Raw genomic sequence first — 17,010 nt, forward strand, 5'->3', positions numbered from 1 at the left:
ATTATGGAATTATTCGTGTTGGTTACGTATGGGTTATATATGGAACAGTATGCCTCATAGACGCCAAGTTGGACGCCCGAGAGGTGATGATGAGCCTCGTCATGAGGACAGGGAGGAGCAGAGACACGAGGCGAACGGACCTCCACCCCCTCCACCAAATATGAATGCCCAGATGCTAGCTGGGATGACTCAGTTCTTCGCACAGTTTGCGGGGAACAATGTTGTGGCCACCAGGCCGACAGGGCCTGAGGAGGCTGTCTACGAGAGATTCATGAAGATGCGTCCTAAGGAGTTTTCAGGGACGACAGACCCCATGATTGCCGAGGGCTGGATCAAGTCCCTCGAGGTTATCTTCGAGTTCATGGAGCTTAGAGATGCAGACAGAGTCCGATGTGCCAGCTACTTATTCGTAGGAGATGCTCGCTTATGGTCGGAAGGAGCATCAGTAGCCCTGAACTTGGCTACGCTGAGTTAGGTACGCTTCACGGAGGTATTCTACTCCAAAAATTTTACTGAGGAAGTGCACACCAGGTTGACCACGGAGTTCATGAGCCTGAGACAGGGAGATCTGACTGTTACGGAGTTCATCCGTAAGTTTGAGAGGGGTTGTCATTTTGTACCCCTATCGTGAATGATGCCAAAGCCAAGTTGATGCATTTCTTGGTGGGTTTACGGCAAATCTTGTGCCGTGATGTTAGGGTGTCTGACCCTGCTACTTATGAGGTCGCTGTCTCCAAAGCTCTAGTAGCAGAGCAGGATCAGCGTGATATCGAGAGAGACCGCCACGGCAAGCGCCCAGCCCAGGTACCACACCGCCCTCCTCCTCAGCAGCATCAGCAGCAGAACAAGAGGCCTTTTCACGGGCCGCCTAGAAACAGGGGCCAGCAGCAGCAGCAACAGCGGGGACGCCCAGCCCCGAGGACTTTTGAGCACCCAGTTTGCCCTAAGTGCTCACGTCGCCTTCCTAGAGCATGTATGTTTGGATCAGGAAAGTGTTATAAGTCTGGTAGTCCAGACCACTTATTTCTGCAGTGCCATCAAAGGAATCTGCCTACCCAAGGTAGAGTTTTCGTTCTCCATGCTACGGAGACGAACCCAGAAACCATGCTTATGACAGGTATCTTAACGCTTTGAGTTATATTTGAAATTCAATGTTTTGGGAATCTAGGTTAATATTTTTGAACTTAGAATTGCGATAGGATTTCATGCTCTACTCAGTATTATTTTCGAGAATTAGGGTAGAAAAACTCTGGCCTTTGCATGTTTATAAGTTTAGTTCTTTTAACTATTGGGTTCAACTTAGAGTTCCGATCTTTCAGGGAGAATTTTTATATCTGGTTCCGCTACGAAGGCCTTGATAGATTCAGGGGCCACCCACTCATTTATTTCGGAGGTCTTTGCTAATTTCCTCAAGGTCCAGACCGTTGGGCTAGATGTAGCCTATTCAGTAGTATTGCCTTCTGGTGAGGAGATGGCAGCTACCAATGTGATTCGAGACATAGATCTTGAGCTCCATGGGAACCTTGTTTATGCGGATCTGATTGTTTTGCCGATGCCAGAGTTCGACATCATATTAGGCATGGATTGGCTATTGCGGAACATAGTGTTGATAGACTTCTAGTGGAGATCTGTTCTAGTCCGACCGCCTGGGATGACACAGTTTTTATTTGAGCCGGACAGGTACTTTCCCTTACCACGCATTATTCCTTATGTCAAGGCTAGGAAGTTCATGCATAGAGGGTGTCGAGCATTTTTATCAACTTTTATATCTGTCCCCGAGGCACCCAGTCAGTCAGCCGTAGATGTTCCGATCGTTAGAGACTTCTTAGACATTTTTCCTGAGGATGTCTCTGGTATGCCACCCGAGAGAGAGGTGGAGTTTGCTATCGAGATTATGCCAGGTACGACTCCGATCTCCAAAGCACCGTAACGACTAGTGCCGACAGAGATCGCAGAACTAAAGAAGCAGATTTAGGAACTTCTTGACAAGGAGTTCATTCGCCCGAGCTTTTCACCATGGGGCGCGCCAGTCTTGTTTGTGAAGAAGAAGGATGGCTCTATGAGACTTTGCATCGATTACCGGGAGTTGAACAGGGTTACAGTGAAGAATAAATACCCAATTCCGAGGATCGAAGACCTATTCGATCAGTTGCAGGGAGCTTCGGTATTCTCCAAGATTGATATGCGGTCCGGTTATCACCAGTTGAGGGTGAGAGATGCTGATGTTTCCAAGACTGCTTTCAGGACTCGTTATGGCCACTACGAGTTCCTTGTGATGCCGTTCGGTTTGACGAATGCGCCAGCGATCTTCATGGACCTCATGAATCGCGTATTTCAGCCGTACCTTGATCAGTTTGTGATAGTATTCATAGACGACATTCTCGTCTACTCGAAGAATCAGGAAGATCACGGCAGACATCTGACCACAGTGTTGCAGACCTTGCAGAAGCACAAATTAGTCGCAAAGTTCAGTAAATGCGAATTCTGGTTGGAGAAGGTGGCGTTCTTAGGCCACATTGTTTCTAGCAGTGGTATTGAGGTAGACCCAGTGAAATTTGCCGCAGTCAGAGATTGGGTTGTGCCGCAGAATGCATCAGAGATCCGCAGTTTCTTGGGCTAGCAGGATATTATCGGAAGTTCATTAAGGGATTCTCCTCTATTGACGTTCCACTCACATCATTGACCAAGAAGAATGCTAAATTTGTGTGGAGCGAGGAGTGTCAGAAGAGCTTCGATACTTTGAAGCAAACTCTTACCTCAGCACCAGTTTTGGCCATGCCATCAGGGCCCGGTGAGTTTGTTCTATATACCGATGCTTCAAAGCTCGGTCTTGGCGCAGTATTGATGCAGCATGGGAAGGTGATAGCTTATGCTTCTCGTCAGTTGAAGACTCATGAGAAGAATTACACTACCCACGATCTAGAGTTGGCAGCCGTTGTTTTTTCTTTGAAGATCTGGAGGCATTATTTATACGGGGAGAAGTGCCAGATCTTTACCGACCACCAGAGCCTCAAGTATTTCTTTAGGCAGAAGGAGCTGAACATGCGTCAAAGGCATTGGTTGGAGCTCATGAAAGATTATGATTGTGACATTAGCTACAACCCGGGTAAGGCTAATGTGGTTGCGGATGCATTGAGCAGGAAAGTTGCAGTGATGGCCCATTTGACGATTCAGGAACCTCTTTAGTCTGAGATGCGGATGTTTGATCTAGAGGCATACCCTCAAGGTAGAGTCCCCCGCCTATCCACCTTGACGATCCAGTCTTCTCTCATTGACCGTATTCGCAGTGGTCAGCCAGCAGATGAGTAGTTGGCAAAGTGGAAGCAGCGAGATGAGGCCAAGGGCAGTGTCTTGTATACAGTTAGTGACGGAATTGTCAGATATCGAGACAGGATATGGGTTCCTAGCAGTGGTTCTACCCGAGAAGATATTCTGTCAGAGGCCCATATGTCGCCGTACTCGATTCATCCAGGGAGTACGAAGATGTACAAAGACTTGCAGTTATTGTACTGGTGGCCAGGAATGAAGAAGGATATCAGACGTTTTGTATCCGAGTGTCTGACTTGTCAGTTAGTGAAAGCAGAGCATCAGAGACTAGGAAGTTTGCTCAAGCCTCTTCCTATTCCTGAGTGGAAGTGGGAGAATGTTACCATGGACTTCGTGACCAGTTTACCGAAGTCAGTCAGAGGATCAAATGCTATCTGGGTGATTGTTGATCGTCTTACCAAATCAGCGTACTTCTTGCCTATTAAGACGACTTTCACCATGGTTCAGTATGCAGAGTTGTATATCCGGGAGATAGTCCGACTTCATGGTATTCCAGTTTCTATCGTGTCTGACAGAGACCCCAGATTCACTTCCTCATTTTGGAAGAGTTTGCATTCGACGATGGGTACGAAGTTGCTGTTCAGCACAACTTTCCACCCTCAGACAGATGGGCAGTCAGAACGAGTCATTCAGATATTGGAGGATCTTCTCCGTGCTTGTGTTATCGATTTCTCCTGGAGTTGGGAGTCGAACTTGCCATTAGTGGAGTTCACCTATAACAACAACTTTCAGTCGTCTATAGGAATGGCTTTGTATGAAGCATTGTATGGTCGCAAGTGTAGATCTCCTGTTCATTGGGATGAGGTAGGAGAGAGAGCCGAGTTGGCTCTAGAGATTATTCAGCAGACTATCGATATAGTAGCCCAGATCCGTGACAGGATGAGGACTGCTCAGAGTCGACAGAAGAGTTATGCAGACCAGCGGAGGAGAGATTTAGAGTTCGCCATGGGCGACCATGTGTTTGTGAAAGTGGCACCTATGAAGGGTGTCATGCGATTTGGGAAGAAAGGGAAGCTCTGTCCGAGATTCATTGGACCATTTGAGATCCTCGACAGGGTTGGGACGCTAGCTTATCGTGTTGCTCTTCCGCCGAATCTGGCCGGAGTACACATTGTGTTCCACGTCTCCATGCTGAGGAAGTATATGGCAAATCCTTCGCATGTCTTGAATTTTGAGCCGTTGCAGCTTACTCCGAACCTGTCTTAGGAAGAGAGACCAGTGCAGATCCTAGACAGACAGGAGAAGAAACTTCGGAACAAGCTGGTTAAGCGAGTTAAAGTCAAGTGGCTTAACCATTCAGAGGAGGAAGTTACGTGGGAGTCTGAGCCAGAGATGAGGAGCCGGTACCCAGCGTTATTCGGTGAGTTTTAATTTCGAGGACGAAATTTCTTTTAAGGGGGGAAGGATTGTAGAACCCGTAAATTTGACTACGTATAAGTCATGCATAATTCCTAGTATTTAAATTAAAATGATTTTATTGCATGAGTATTTAAATTCTTTTCTTTAAATTTAATTATTTTACGCAGTAGTTTAATTACTACCTTTTCAGTTAAATAAGTGAGGCCGGACCGGAGTTGGAGTAAAGAGATAAATTTTAATATTAAGAAAATATTCTTAGAATTTATTTAAGATAAATAATAAGTCATTTTAAAATAAAAGAAGGTTTAGGGATTTATTTAATTAACTTGAGATAAGTAGCAAATAAATTCTTTATGTCCAATAATTTAATTAATAGCCTAAATTAAAATATGTGACCAATTGAGATAAGTTAATCTAGACTTATTTTAATTAAGAAATTATAATTTAACATGATAGTAAATTTACCTTTAAGATTTAAATATTTAGCCATGCATGCAAAATAATTACTAAACTAAACTAATTAATTAATTCACTAAAATACTTAATGGGTAGATAAAACTTTAAAAGATTTAAAATACAATATTTAAGAAATATTTTCCCTCCCCTTTATCCAAATTTTTGGCCACCCCATTTCCAAAGGATTTAGTTTTGATTTACAACTCAACTTTGATTCCTTTCCATATCCATTTCATGGTAGATAATCTCTTAATTTTAAATCCTCATGTAATTAATAATTAAGCAATTTCCTACCCTACTTTATTTAATAAAATCGGCCCCTCCTTTATTGTTAAAAGATTTTTATTAGTTGGACAATGCAATTCTTTATTATCTTCTCCTTAATCTTTTCTAGGTAGATATCCTCCCAACTCTTAAATAACTAAAAAATAATTTATTTAAGCAATTTTCCCTCCATCTAATAACAAGAAAAATCGGCCCCTTGATATCATTCCCCAATCAAATCAAATCATCCAACCATATCACACTACAAGAATAAATGCTTATGATGACATTAATAAATGTCATCATATTCAATATTTAGTGACATTTAAGTTTTAGTGACACCTCCAACAAATGTTGTCTATTCCAATGTCGTCTTAAACTTCCTGACATTTTTTAATGTCATTATAAGATGTTAATGACAACTTCATACGGTTTACTAATTATTCATATAATGACAATTTTAAATGTCAGGAAAACTCATGTTTTAAATACATTTATACATGCCTTGTTATTATAGCAATAATGACAAATTTATATGTCAATTAACATAATTTATAATGACAACTAAAAGTGTCGTGTATATTATTTATAGTGACAATAAAAAATGTCACTAATGATATGTTATAAGGTTAATTTAAAATGTCTCATTATGTAATCTGTAATGACACTTACAAATGTCTTCTATACTAGTATATAAGGATATTGAAAATTGTCATTAATAGTTGTTTATAATGACTTTTTGAAATGTCTCCATATGAGTTTTACAATGACATTTTTTATGTACATGATTTAATGATCTATTGTGACATAAAAAATGTCAATTTATGAAATGTCATCGATTTTCAATATTTTCATGATATAATATTCAAGGATATAACAAATTAACATAAATACAAATACAAAATTTTAAAATAGAAATTAAATTGCTAATCAATAATTGTCATTAATTTTGCAATCATTAATGTATAAGACCGACAAATTTGTTATCTCAAAAAACATCTATATCCCAACAAATGTACCAAATGTATTTAGTTTAAGAACTAACAAACAATTAAGTCTTGTAAAGCAAAACATAAGCAAACTTGTGACATCTTCATTATTCAACCATCTCATCTTAATCAAAATCCAATATTCTTGTCACCTACAATAAAAATTCATATATTTGTATGAATGAAATAAAATTAAAGAAGCACAAAATAAAGAGATTAAAATTTAACTCAAACTAGTGAATATCATACCAAATGATAAACTGGAAAATTATTATTTATCCAAATGCACCTAGTAGAAATCTTCCATATTAACTGTCAACTGCAAATATAATTGATATTGGTTTAAAAAGATACTAACATGACCAACATAACAATAAATACTAGTTAATTGAAAATTTGAATACCATACCAAATGACAAGGCCAAGCTATCATTCCTCCAAGTGTATCCTCAAGCTTTTGTAAAAGATCATATGGCCTAATCAAACTCTCTTCCCGTTCTAGGACAACCAGAACTTGTATTTCACACCAATATGGTCCCATTGTCTGTCTTCCTACTTCGGTATTTGGATCCATGCTACGAACAACTCCTTTTGCCACAATTTTCGTTGAATCAAATAGACTTTTTATTGAGACAGAACATCCAATCTACGTGAAAGTGCAAAAGAGAAGGTTTTGATAAAAACAATTATAAAGTACAATCATCAACAACCATTATGAAATGAGTATATCCAGCTAGCCAGAAAACAAAAAAGCAAAAAGAAACATCATTCAAATTAGTTAACTCATGACAGCAAATATATATGTAATATATATTCTCAACCAAAATATACTATCTAAATCAATAAATGGCTAACTCGAGATAATTATAAGCTAACACAAAACATAGCTTACAAAAAAGCAAACTCCAACTCATTAAGCCACATCAAATAATAAATAATATCAATATAAACAAAAGAAAAACCATTTACGCATCTAACATATATTCTTAAACCAAAAAACCAATGCTGAATCAATAAAGTACTAACTCAATATAATAAATAATAAAGTAATAAAACTAGAAAAAGACTTTACCCTTGGAGATAATGGACTACTAGAGGATGTTGTATGTTGTATATTGTTGTAATTTGAACCAAGGTTTTGGTTTGGTTGATTGCAAATCTTTGATTCTAACATTACAATGTTTTGGACTTGTTTTCTAATTTGCTCATCCATTTTTTCTAACTTCGTCTTTTGCTCCATCACTATTCGATTGCATGTACTACGGCTTGGAACTTCTCCCCATAAATCAGATGGGTTAACACCATCACCAAGCATACGCACTCGGCCTGGTCTATCTGGTCCAATGATTTGAGCAAATACGTCATTTTGACCAATTTGATCATCCTCATCTTCAGGAAGTTGATTTTCTAGTTCTTTCTTTGCAGCCTTCACCAAAAAATCAAAATCCATAATTTATTCATAATGATTATGAAAACAAATATCTTTGAAAGTAATCTAGTTGAAGTTTATAAAACAACTTAACAATTTTTCTAGCATGAGTGAAACAGGCATGAAATAATTCAACTCTTGATGGAGGTCGCCCTTTTTCTTTTTTCTAATATGTAATTGGTTAAAAGTTTGTAGATTCTAATGCATGTAGAATTATAAGATTAATAAGATAAATTACCAATTTTTGTTGCACTTGAGCGAAAGAATATCTTCCAGTTGTCTGATTCATTATCTTTTGGTTCCGAGCAATCTTATTTTTTTCACTTCTCTCCTGATACATTAAATTCAACTTGGTACACAAGACAAATGTCTACATGAACATTTTTCTAAACATATAAAATATTGTATACCTTTGATTTTTCTGAGTTCCACTAAACAACTAGTTTCACATATTGTTCTACAAAACCTCTTTTATCTCTTTCTTCAAGAAGAACTTGCATTGGCAACTCAGGATCATAATACTTCTTTTTTAGTTCTGACTTCCAGTTTCTCCATTTTGTTGCAAGACCAACTTGAACAAAGTACATAAAATTCTGACAAAATCAAAAGGTCCAATAAGAGATACAAAATCAGCAAACATATCCTTGATGTATATAGTTACATGCTACCTTTTTTTGAACTTCGAGCTGCGTGATTGCAATCATAATTTGAGATTGTGTATTTGCCTTATCTTGATGTTGAAAATGAGGTTTTCCAACCGTTTTACCCTCACTAGCCATTCCTATCAAGAGCAAGAGCCACAACTTGAAGATAAAAAAAAATGATCTACAACAATCTACAAGATTATCAGGTATCACTTCACACCTACAGCAGCGATCTCATGCTGTGACAATAAAACTAATATCAGATTATAGCTGTGTCATTTCTCAGCAAATAGCAGCGAACAAAATCCAAATAGAACACCAGCAATGGAGGGAAATCAGTTAATATCTTACCACCATCCTCAAGTATGTTTGACAAAAATGAATGCCAGGGATCCTTTTAGAGAGGTTCTCAAACAGGGTATTGAAATTGCAAACTTAAAAAGGAGGATATGAGACCGGTAAACCTTCTAGTAATCGTTGTAAAAAGGAACGGGATATCAAGCGAATGACGTAAACATATCGTTGTTACAAGGAACAACATATCATAAACAAAATGTCCAAAAACTTAGGGAAAAAGAATAACACAGAACAATAAATCGTGAACTAATTCACAACAAACCGTGACCCAATCTAATTGTGATTCGGCTATGACCGTATTTTCGACCGTTCAATCGATAAATCGTGACCCAAATCTTCTACAAGATAAATGAAATCAAGTACCACGAATTTGGAACTTACTGGAGATGAGAAGCGCCATGTAAATCTGAACCGTGACTCCAATCTGATACTCAAGGGAAATTTAGGGTCCGATTCCGGCGAGTGTCACTAATCCAGACGCAGGTTTTGAAATAATCCTGAGCCTGAAATCACAAATGAGACCGTTAGAAGGGGGCCAGGAGGGTATCCTGGCGTAGCCCCTCCGACGCGCAAGTCAGAGACTGAGGATATATGAGGGGAGCAGCTAAGGGCGCTGCTGAAAACAATATAGTGAATTCGAAATCATACGCTCAAACCTGATATTTATAGGAGAATACCTGGGCTGCTCATGGGCCCTTCACCTGTGGGCTCTATAGATGGGCCGGGAGTTTGGGCCTGATCTTGATGGGTTCATCCCTGGGGTATCACCAGTCTCCCCCTCCCGAGTCGAACTGAATCGTAGGTTCAAAGTTCGATTAATTGTGCTGTTCTCGGGTTACCGGGTGCAAGTTGTGCATTTTCTTCCCGCCATCTGTCAGTCTCCAAAAATTTGGAAACAAATCAAGTTGCGATTCTGCAGCTCTTTCCCGCCTATGCTCAACGCACTTGCTTCATCACCCTGCCCATGCCTCGCCCGAGCGTGCACCTCCCTTGCTCGGCCGCCCGTGCGTCCTACGCCCTCGCCAGCCAGCCGAAAGTATCGAAGCCTCGCCCTCGCCCCCACCCGGCAGCCCTCGCGGCCCTCCACAAAGCCTCGCCACAAGCCCACGCCGAGCCCTCGTCGCGCGCGCTTGCTTGCCCAGCCGAGCACACACTCGAGACCTCGCCTGCACGCCCACGCCGAGCCCTCGCCGTGCTCGTCTGCTCGCCCAGCCGCGCGCCCACGCCGCCCACCGCACGCTAGCCCTTTCACGCACGTCTGCTCGCCCAGCCGCGCACTCGCCGTGCAGTCCTGCCTAGCGCGCCTACTCGCCCTAGCCGAGCGTCACGCTCGCCATCGCCATCTCCCAACTTGCCTCACGCCGCCTCTCCTCGCCCAAGCGAGTGCCACGCTCGCCTCGTCCCGGCCGAGCCCACAACCTAGCCAAGTGCTCACCCGGCGCGCCCTCGCCCCGCACGAGCGCGCCTCTCCCTCGTCGAGCGCCACGCTCGCCCAGCGCCTGCAGCTCGCCCAGCGTCCCCAGCTCGCCCAGCGCCTACTCGCCCGAGCGCCCCTCCACGCTCGCCCGACGTCGAGCGCTCGCTCTCTCTCGCTCGCCTCGCCCCGGCCGAGCCCACCTCCTCGCCAAGTGCTCGCCCGGCGCGCCCTCGCCCCGCACGAGCGTGCCTCGCCCTCGTCGAGCACCTCCAGCTCGCCCAGCGTCCCCAGCTCGCCCAGCGCTTACTCGCCCGAGCGCCCCTCCACGCTCGCCAGACGTCGAGCGCTCGCTCTCTCCCGCTCGCCTCGCCCCGGCCGAGCCCACCTCCTCGCCCCGGCCGAGCCCACCTCCTCGCCAAGTGCTCGCCCGGCGTGCCCTCGCCCCGCACGAGCGCGCCTCGCCCTCGCCGAGCGTCACGCTCGCCCAGCGCCTCTAGCTCGCCCAGCACCCCCTGCTCGCCCAGTCCCGTGCTCGCCCGGCACAGCGCCTCGCACTCTCCCTTCGCCCGCAATTTTCGCAGCGGCAAACATCATTTGTTATCGACAAACGAAATAAATTTTTCTAACACGGTATGCTCTCGTCGCCCCCATCTTCAAGGTCCTCTACTAAGCTTTTGAAGGAAAATAATTCACACTTCCCCGCGCCCTTGACTCTTTTGCCAAAATAGTCCTTAGCAAGAAAAATAAAACTTCAACCTCCTCACCCTCTAACTCCACTGCTAGGCGATGTCTTAGCAGGAAAATAAAACTCTCACCTCATCATCTCATAACTCCTCTGCTAAGCCGGGCCTTAGCAGGAAAGTAAAACTTTTTCTCCTCCCGAACTCTCTAACTCATCTGCTAGGCGACGCCTTAGCAGGAAAATTAAAATTCTCCACTTTCACCCTCTAACTCCTCTGTTAGGCGACGCCTTAGCAGGAAAATCAACTTTCACCTCATCACCCTCTAACTCCTCTACTAGGTGATACCTTAGCAGGAAAGCAAAAATTCACCACCTCCACCTTCTAACTCCTCTGCTAGGTGATACCTTAGCAAGAAAATAAAATTTCAACACCTCCACCCTCTACTCCTCTACTAGGCAATGCCTTAGTAGGAAAATTCAATTTTACTCCTCCCCAACTCTGCTCCTCTGCTAGGCGATACCTTAGCAGAAAAATAAAAATTCACCACCTCCACCCTCTAACTCCTCTGCTAGGTGATACCTTAGCAGGAAAATAAAAATTCAACACCCCCACCCTCTAACTCCTCTGCTAGGCGATGCCTTAGCAGGAAAATAAAAATTCAACCCCTCCACCCTCTAACTTCTCTACTAGGCGATGCCTTAGTAGGAAAATAAAATTTACTTCTCCTCCTCCACTCTGCTCCTCTGCTAGGCGATGCCTTAGCAGGAAAATAAAATTTCTCTCCCCCCAACTCTGCTTTTTTGCTAGGCGATGCCTTAGCAGGAAAAATCAAGCTTCAACCTACCTACACCTGACTGCTCGACTAGGATCAGCCTAAGTAGGTAAAATTTAATTCATATCATCCTCATAATACAACATCCACGAACTTAATATAAAAACTCGGCTTTATTAAATTTCAACTGATAACGTAAGACAAATGCAGAAACGAAATACACCAAAAATAAAGTCAAGATTAATATTCTCTAACGTGGTAAGCGTTCCCTGGCCTCTTTAGAGCCTTACCCAGCGCATTCTCCAACTTTCCTCTCTGCTCCTCTTGTACCTCCACAGGACAAAGTTACCCACTTAGAAGCTTCTCCGAATGACTCTACAACTGTAAGACTGAGCTTAAGCTTCCATGCGAATGCTCGCGACCTCTCTTTTGTTCTTCCTTCACGATTCTTTCATAACACCAACGCGCGACCTTCTGGTCCCCGCACAAGACTCCAACCCCCTTCCCCACAGGAAACTTCAGCTTCTGATGATATATGGACGATACTGCTCTGAAATCTTTTAGGGCTGGTCGCCCCAGAATTCCATTGTAAGCAGATGGGGTGTCCACCACGGTACATGTCATCATCTTTGTTATACGCAGAGGTTCGTGTCCCAAAGATAGAGGGATGAACATCTGACCCAAAGGCAGGATGGCGTGTTCTGCAAACCCATACAGCGGGGTGGAGACCGGCTCAAACTCAAATCCCTCCACCTTCATTTGATCCAACGTGCTTTTGAACAAGACGTTCACGGAGCTTCCATTATCAATAAATATCCTCGCCACATCATAATTGGCAATGGTGGCCGTTACCACCAAGGCATCGTTATGTGGAGTCACAACACCTCGGAGGTCTTCCGGCCCAAAGCTGAGGGCGGGATCTTGTGGTAAATCTGCACCCCTAGATATCTCAAAGTTCTCCAGCCTTCTCCCACATGCCTTCCGAGCTCGCCCCGAGTCTCCATCAGTAGCACCCCCCGAGATCATATGAATCATTCCCCTCGTAGGGTGGTTATCCTCATTCATTCCCCTCCTCGGTTCGACGGGCTCCTGAGGGACATCTTGACATCGACCTTCCCCTCTCTGCTCCCCGATCCTCTGATTTATCCATGGAGGGCCTTGACCACGCCTAGGGGACGAGCGAGACCTCTGTCGACTCCTGGATGAGGATCCTTCTTGTTTATCCCGCGAAGGCAATCTAGCACTGCACTCAACCCTTTGCGACTTCTCCCACCTCCCCTCGGACTCCCTCACTTCCATCACCTTGTCCCGACTCCTATCCAGAGGAACATTGGATGATAATTGTCCTCTGCCCCTAGCCTTATCATCCTTCCTCTCGGCCGCGCCTCTCTTCCTACTTTCTCTTTCCGCTCCCTCAACTCTACTTCTCCCAGGTCGCTGCTCCATCCTCTTATGCCGTTGGGCATCTTCGAGATTTACATATTTTTCCGTCCGAGATAACAAATCATCATAACTTGATGGAGGTTTCTTCACTAACGATTTAAAGAACTCTCCTCCTCTAAGTCCCTGGGTAAAGGCACTTATCATGATGTCAGGAGTGGCCGCTGGTATCTCCAGCTCTGCGTTGTTGAAACACTGGACAAACTCTCGCAAAGTTTCAGCTTCTTGTTGTTTCACCACAAACAGACTCAAATAGTTTTTTTGGTGTTTTTTGTTGCTAGCGAATCTGTGCAAGAAAGCAGCGGAAAAATCCTCGAAAGATCATATGGAGTTGGGCTGCAAGGTGTTAAACCATTGCTGGGCTGACCTCACCAACGTGCCCAGAAACACCCTGCACTTGACCCCATCTGAATATTGATGTAACAGGGCCGCATTCTCAAACCTCCCCAAGTGTTCCTCGGGGTCAGTATGTCCATCGTACTCACCCACATTCGACTGTCGAAAATTTGGAGGAAGCCCTTCTTATAAAATGGCTAGTGAAAAAGGACTTCCTTTCTTGGGTGCCGGCGCTCTGCTTCCCAACTGCTGCCCCAACATCTGTATTTCCTTCCACATTTCTCCCATCTCACTAATCTCCCCCCTTTGGTGGGGCTGTGGCTCTTCAACCCTGCTCTGGTGGCCCTCAGCATCTTCCTGACGCTCCTGACGGGCTGCCTGTTCATCTACAAACACAGACTCTTGATTCCTTTTCATGGCCTCATCCACTGTCCGGGCGATAAATTGGCCCAGCTGTTCCAGGGTCAAGTTCCCCACGTTCTCATTAGGACGGGTTTGTTCGACCCTTGTCTCGTGAAGGGGCTGCTCGGCTCTTGTCTCTTGACGAGGTTGTTCCTGTCTCGTCTCCACATGAGATGATTCGGGTTCCCTCTGAGGACGCGATGATGCTGAGCTAGCTCTTCTACTTCCTTTCTTGCCTACCATCTCTACGTCTCAACTCAAGACTTCCCACAGACGGCGCCAAGTGATACTCACGGGAAATTTAGGGTCCGATTCCGGCGAGTGTCACTAATCCAGACGCAGGTTTTGAAATAATCCTGAGCCTGAAATCACAAATGAGACCGTTAGAAGGGGGCCAGGAGGGTATCCTGGCGTAGCCCCTCCGACGTTCAAGTCAGAGACTGAGGATATATGAGGGGAGCAGCTAAGGGCGCTGCTGAAAACAATGTAGTGAATTCGAAATCATACGCTCAAACCTGATATTTATAAGAGAATACCTGGGCTGCTCATGGGCCCTTCACCTGTGGGCTCTATAGACGGGCCGGGAGTTTGGGCCTGATCTTGATGGGTTCATCCCTGGGGTATCACAATCTTTCACAATTCTAAATGGAAAAAAGAAATTAAGAAGGAAGGATTGTAGATGGAAAGAAATTTATCGCCGGTTGAAGGAGAGAAAAGGAGGATGAGTGCTGCATATGTTATTAATATCTAGGCCCAATCCACATATAGTTTATTTTCTTGATGGAAATACGTTTCTTACCTCGGCTTATTAGATTATTAACATAAATTAGAAATAAAGTCTCGAATCTTTAAAAATCTCCTAACTAATTTGAGTTTGATAAATTTTGGAGGGGGGAAAATATTTGTTTCCCTCCATATAAAATAATGACATAAATTAAAAATGTCATGATAACTAATCTAATATGTTTTTTTATTTTACACATTATTAATTTTTTACAAGTGTCATTATTAAGTATTTGTAACAATATTTAATTAAAAGTGTCTACAAAAAAATGTCACTATAGCCATTTATTGTTGTAGTGTCATATCATTCCTACCTAGCAAGCAACAAGGATAGAAAGATTTTTAATTGCCATTCAAACTCTCCAATTAATTAGTAGACTTCCTTCATTTCCCTAGCCGTTTCTCCCTCACCATTTTCGAAAAATTCAGAGCAAATTTCAGAGAGAAAAATCGTGTAAGGCTAGGGAGAGACAAGAAAGAAAAACAAGAAGAAAAGAAACTCCGTCTCCTCCGCGCCGTGTCGTCGTAATCGATTTTTTTTCATTTCAAACAAATCTAAGGCATGTTTATATCTTTCTTAGACTCTTCAATCAAGTCATATACATGTTTTTAAACCATATTTGTTAATGATTTTTAAGAGCAAAACCGAAATATTGTAGCAACTACACAACAAAATTCTGCACAGATTTTTCTACTTCCTTCATCCTTCACAGTTGGTAGTGCTTTTGTTGTTTCAGGAGGTTGGCTCGTTCCAGGGGCTTGAGGCTGCATATAGACATGTACTAGGACATGTTAGGGTCATGAAAGAATGCTGGTTCCAGCCCCACGCACGCTGGAAATTCAGTTGGACAGCAACTCACTCATGATGCCATATGGTGCATCGATTTTTCTTGTTACTTGCTGTCAAGGGAGAGTTCTTGATCTTGGCTACCCTAGGAGCCTATAGCCATGGTTATAACACTCCCCTATCATGTCTAAGATGTGACCAAGTTGCCCCTTTGAGGCTTGGTCCATGGCGGAATCGGTTTTTAAAACAAAAAGAAAGAACAGCCCCTCCCCTTCGACCCCTTTAAAAATTCTGCATGTGTCTTTCGAGTTTGGCGGCATGGGGTGGATCTTGGTTGGCCTCCGGCCCTTAGCCATGGTTCATACCATACCACTAGATGTCTAGATCGTGCCATGGTCAATCAATGGCCATGGGAACAACAAGAGACAGCAAATGAAGCAAAACACCAGACGCGCACGCAAGGGTGCTCTCGGTTGGGACTTTTCGGTTTGGTGCTGGTGTGATGCGAATTGTGGCTGGCCTAGGGCCCTTAGCCATGGTTCAAATAATTCCTTGGGATGTTGGTAAGAGACTCTGGTCGGTGGTTCAAGCCCCAATGGCCGGTAGCCTCGAAAACGACACAAGAAAAGCGAAGGCACTGCTGCTGTAATTTTGACAGCAAGCATGCTGCTGTTCACAGGCTTGTTTCGAGTTCTCGGTTGGCTTTTAGCCTATGGCCTTGGACTGGACAGTGCCTCATTGAGTTATGAAGGTCATGTTTTTGGCCGTTTGTGATTCGGATCAGTTTAGAGGTCGTAAGAGAATTTACGGTGCGATGTGCCAAATTGACTCTCGAAAGAGCGTTTCAGGTTTTTGCCTTCATTCACCAATATTTCGGCCCTCACTATTTTAGGAGCATTATTTCGGATTCAATTACAAAGTTTGGTCAAGAAAATCATTTGCATATATTTCATGTTAAATTTAGGTCGCAGCAAGCCTGGGAACGGTCCAATCCATGTGGTAAAATAATACAGGATATTTAATTATGCCATTTAATTATATTACGTGCATAAAAATAAAAATTATTCATTTTTGAGATTTATGTGATATTGTGCTACTACTTAAATTATAATTCACCCAAGTGTAGGTTGTCTGCAAGTAATATATTTCGTAAGTACGAGATCGATCCACAGAGAGGTTATTTTAAGTTTAAATTTATTAATTTATAGATTACCAAATGCAAGAACGAAGTTTACAAATTATAAATTTTGTCAAGACTCGAGGATTTATTCTTGGTTTAAGCAATATTGTTTAACTAAAAGTAAAACAAAGGAAACCACCATAAATAATGGTTCCCAGAAAATAAAAATATTTAAACACACACCTAATATAATATAGTTCCCACTATAGAAAATACCGAATTCACCGATATTTTATATATGGTACCTATGATTATATATATAACTATATAAATATATAACTGCATAAAATAAATGTTAAATTAAATCATTATATTTCATTTAGAACAACCGGCAGAGCCACGCTATTGCCTAAATGAAATATATGATTTAATAAGTTAGTTGCGG

At 42.9% G+C, this 17,010-nt stretch overlaps 2 protein-coding genes and 1 long non-coding RNA gene across 4 annotated transcripts; all 3 read right to left on the reverse strand.

Annotated features, from left to right (window-relative positions):
• Nucleotides 1-6,380: 6,380 nt before the first annotated feature.
• Nucleotides 6,381-7,921, reverse strand: LOC140985200 (uncharacterized). 2 transcript variants are annotated; one of them, XM_073452975.1, is made up of 4 exons: nt 7,468-7,921; nt 6,805-7,041; nt 6,645-6,714; nt 6,381-6,547 (listed from the first exon to the last, which is right to left on the reverse strand). In XM_073452975.1, exons 1-3 carry the CDS (start codon nt 7,843-7,845, stop codon nt 6,685-6,687), a joined length of 645 nt encoding a protein of 214 aa, XP_073309076.1. In that variant the 5' UTR covers nt 7,846-7,921; the 3' UTR covers nt 6,381-6,547; nt 6,645-6,684. The 2 variants fall into 2 exon arrangements, with proteins under 2 accessions (XP_073309076.1, XP_073309077.1); XM_073452976.1 differs by lacking the exon at nt 6,645-6,714 and having other exon boundaries at nt 6,382-6,547.
• A 5-nt stretch (nt 7,922-7,926) lies between these two features.
• LOC140985201 (uncharacterized) lies at nt 7,927-8,381 on the reverse strand. Its single transcript, XR_012176728.1, has 3 exons — nt 8,235-8,381; nt 8,063-8,155; nt 7,927-7,990 (listed from the first exon to the last, which is right to left on the reverse strand). It is a non-coding gene; the product is annotated as an uncharacterized lncRNA (long non-coding RNA).
• Nucleotides 8,382-12,072: 3,691 nt separating this feature from the next.
• On the reverse strand, nt 12,073-13,890 carry LOC140983856 (uncharacterized). The gene is made up of 3 exons (XM_073451015.1): nt 13,733-13,890; nt 12,550-13,423; nt 12,073-12,450 (listed from the first exon to the last, which is right to left on the reverse strand). The coding sequence occupies exons 1-3, from the start codon at nt 13,888-13,890 to the stop codon at nt 12,073-12,075; spliced, it is 1,410 nt and encodes a 469-aa protein (XP_073307116.1).
• Nucleotides 13,891-17,010: the final 3,120 nt, after the last annotated feature.

Source organism: Primulina huaijiensis, chromosome 9 (genome assembly GCF_012295235.1).
Source record: "Primulina huaijiensis isolate GDHJ02 chromosome 9, ASM1229523v2, whole genome shotgun sequence".
Taxonomy (NCBI): Eukaryota; Viridiplantae; Streptophyta; class Magnoliopsida; order Lamiales; family Gesneriaceae; genus Primulina; species Primulina huaijiensis.

Coding starts and splice junctions, on each gene's coding strand:
- LOC140985200 (XM_073452975.1), bottom strand. CDS start 7,845: ATGGATTTTGATTTTTTGGTGAAGGCTGCAAAGAAAGAACTAGAAAAT. Junction 7,042..7,467: donor GTAGTCCATTATCTCCAAGG/GTAAAGTCTTTT, acceptor ACTTTCACGTAG/ATTGGATGTTCTGTCTCAAT. Junction 6,715..6,804: donor TAGCTTGGCCTTGTCATTTG/GTATGGTATTCA, acceptor TTATATTTGCAG/TTGACAGTTAATATGGAAGA.
- LOC140983856 (XM_073451015.1), bottom strand. CDS start 13,890: ATGAAAAGGAATCAAGAGTCTGTGTTTGTAGATGAACAGGCAGCCCGT. Junction 13,424..13,732: donor ATGTGGAAGGAAATACAGAT/GTTGGGGCAGCA, acceptor TTTCTTGCACAG/ATTCGCTAGCAACAAAAAAC. Junction 12,451..12,549: donor CACATAACGATGCCTTGGTG/GTAACGGCCACC, acceptor GATCAAATGAAG/GTGGAGGGATTTGAGTTTGA.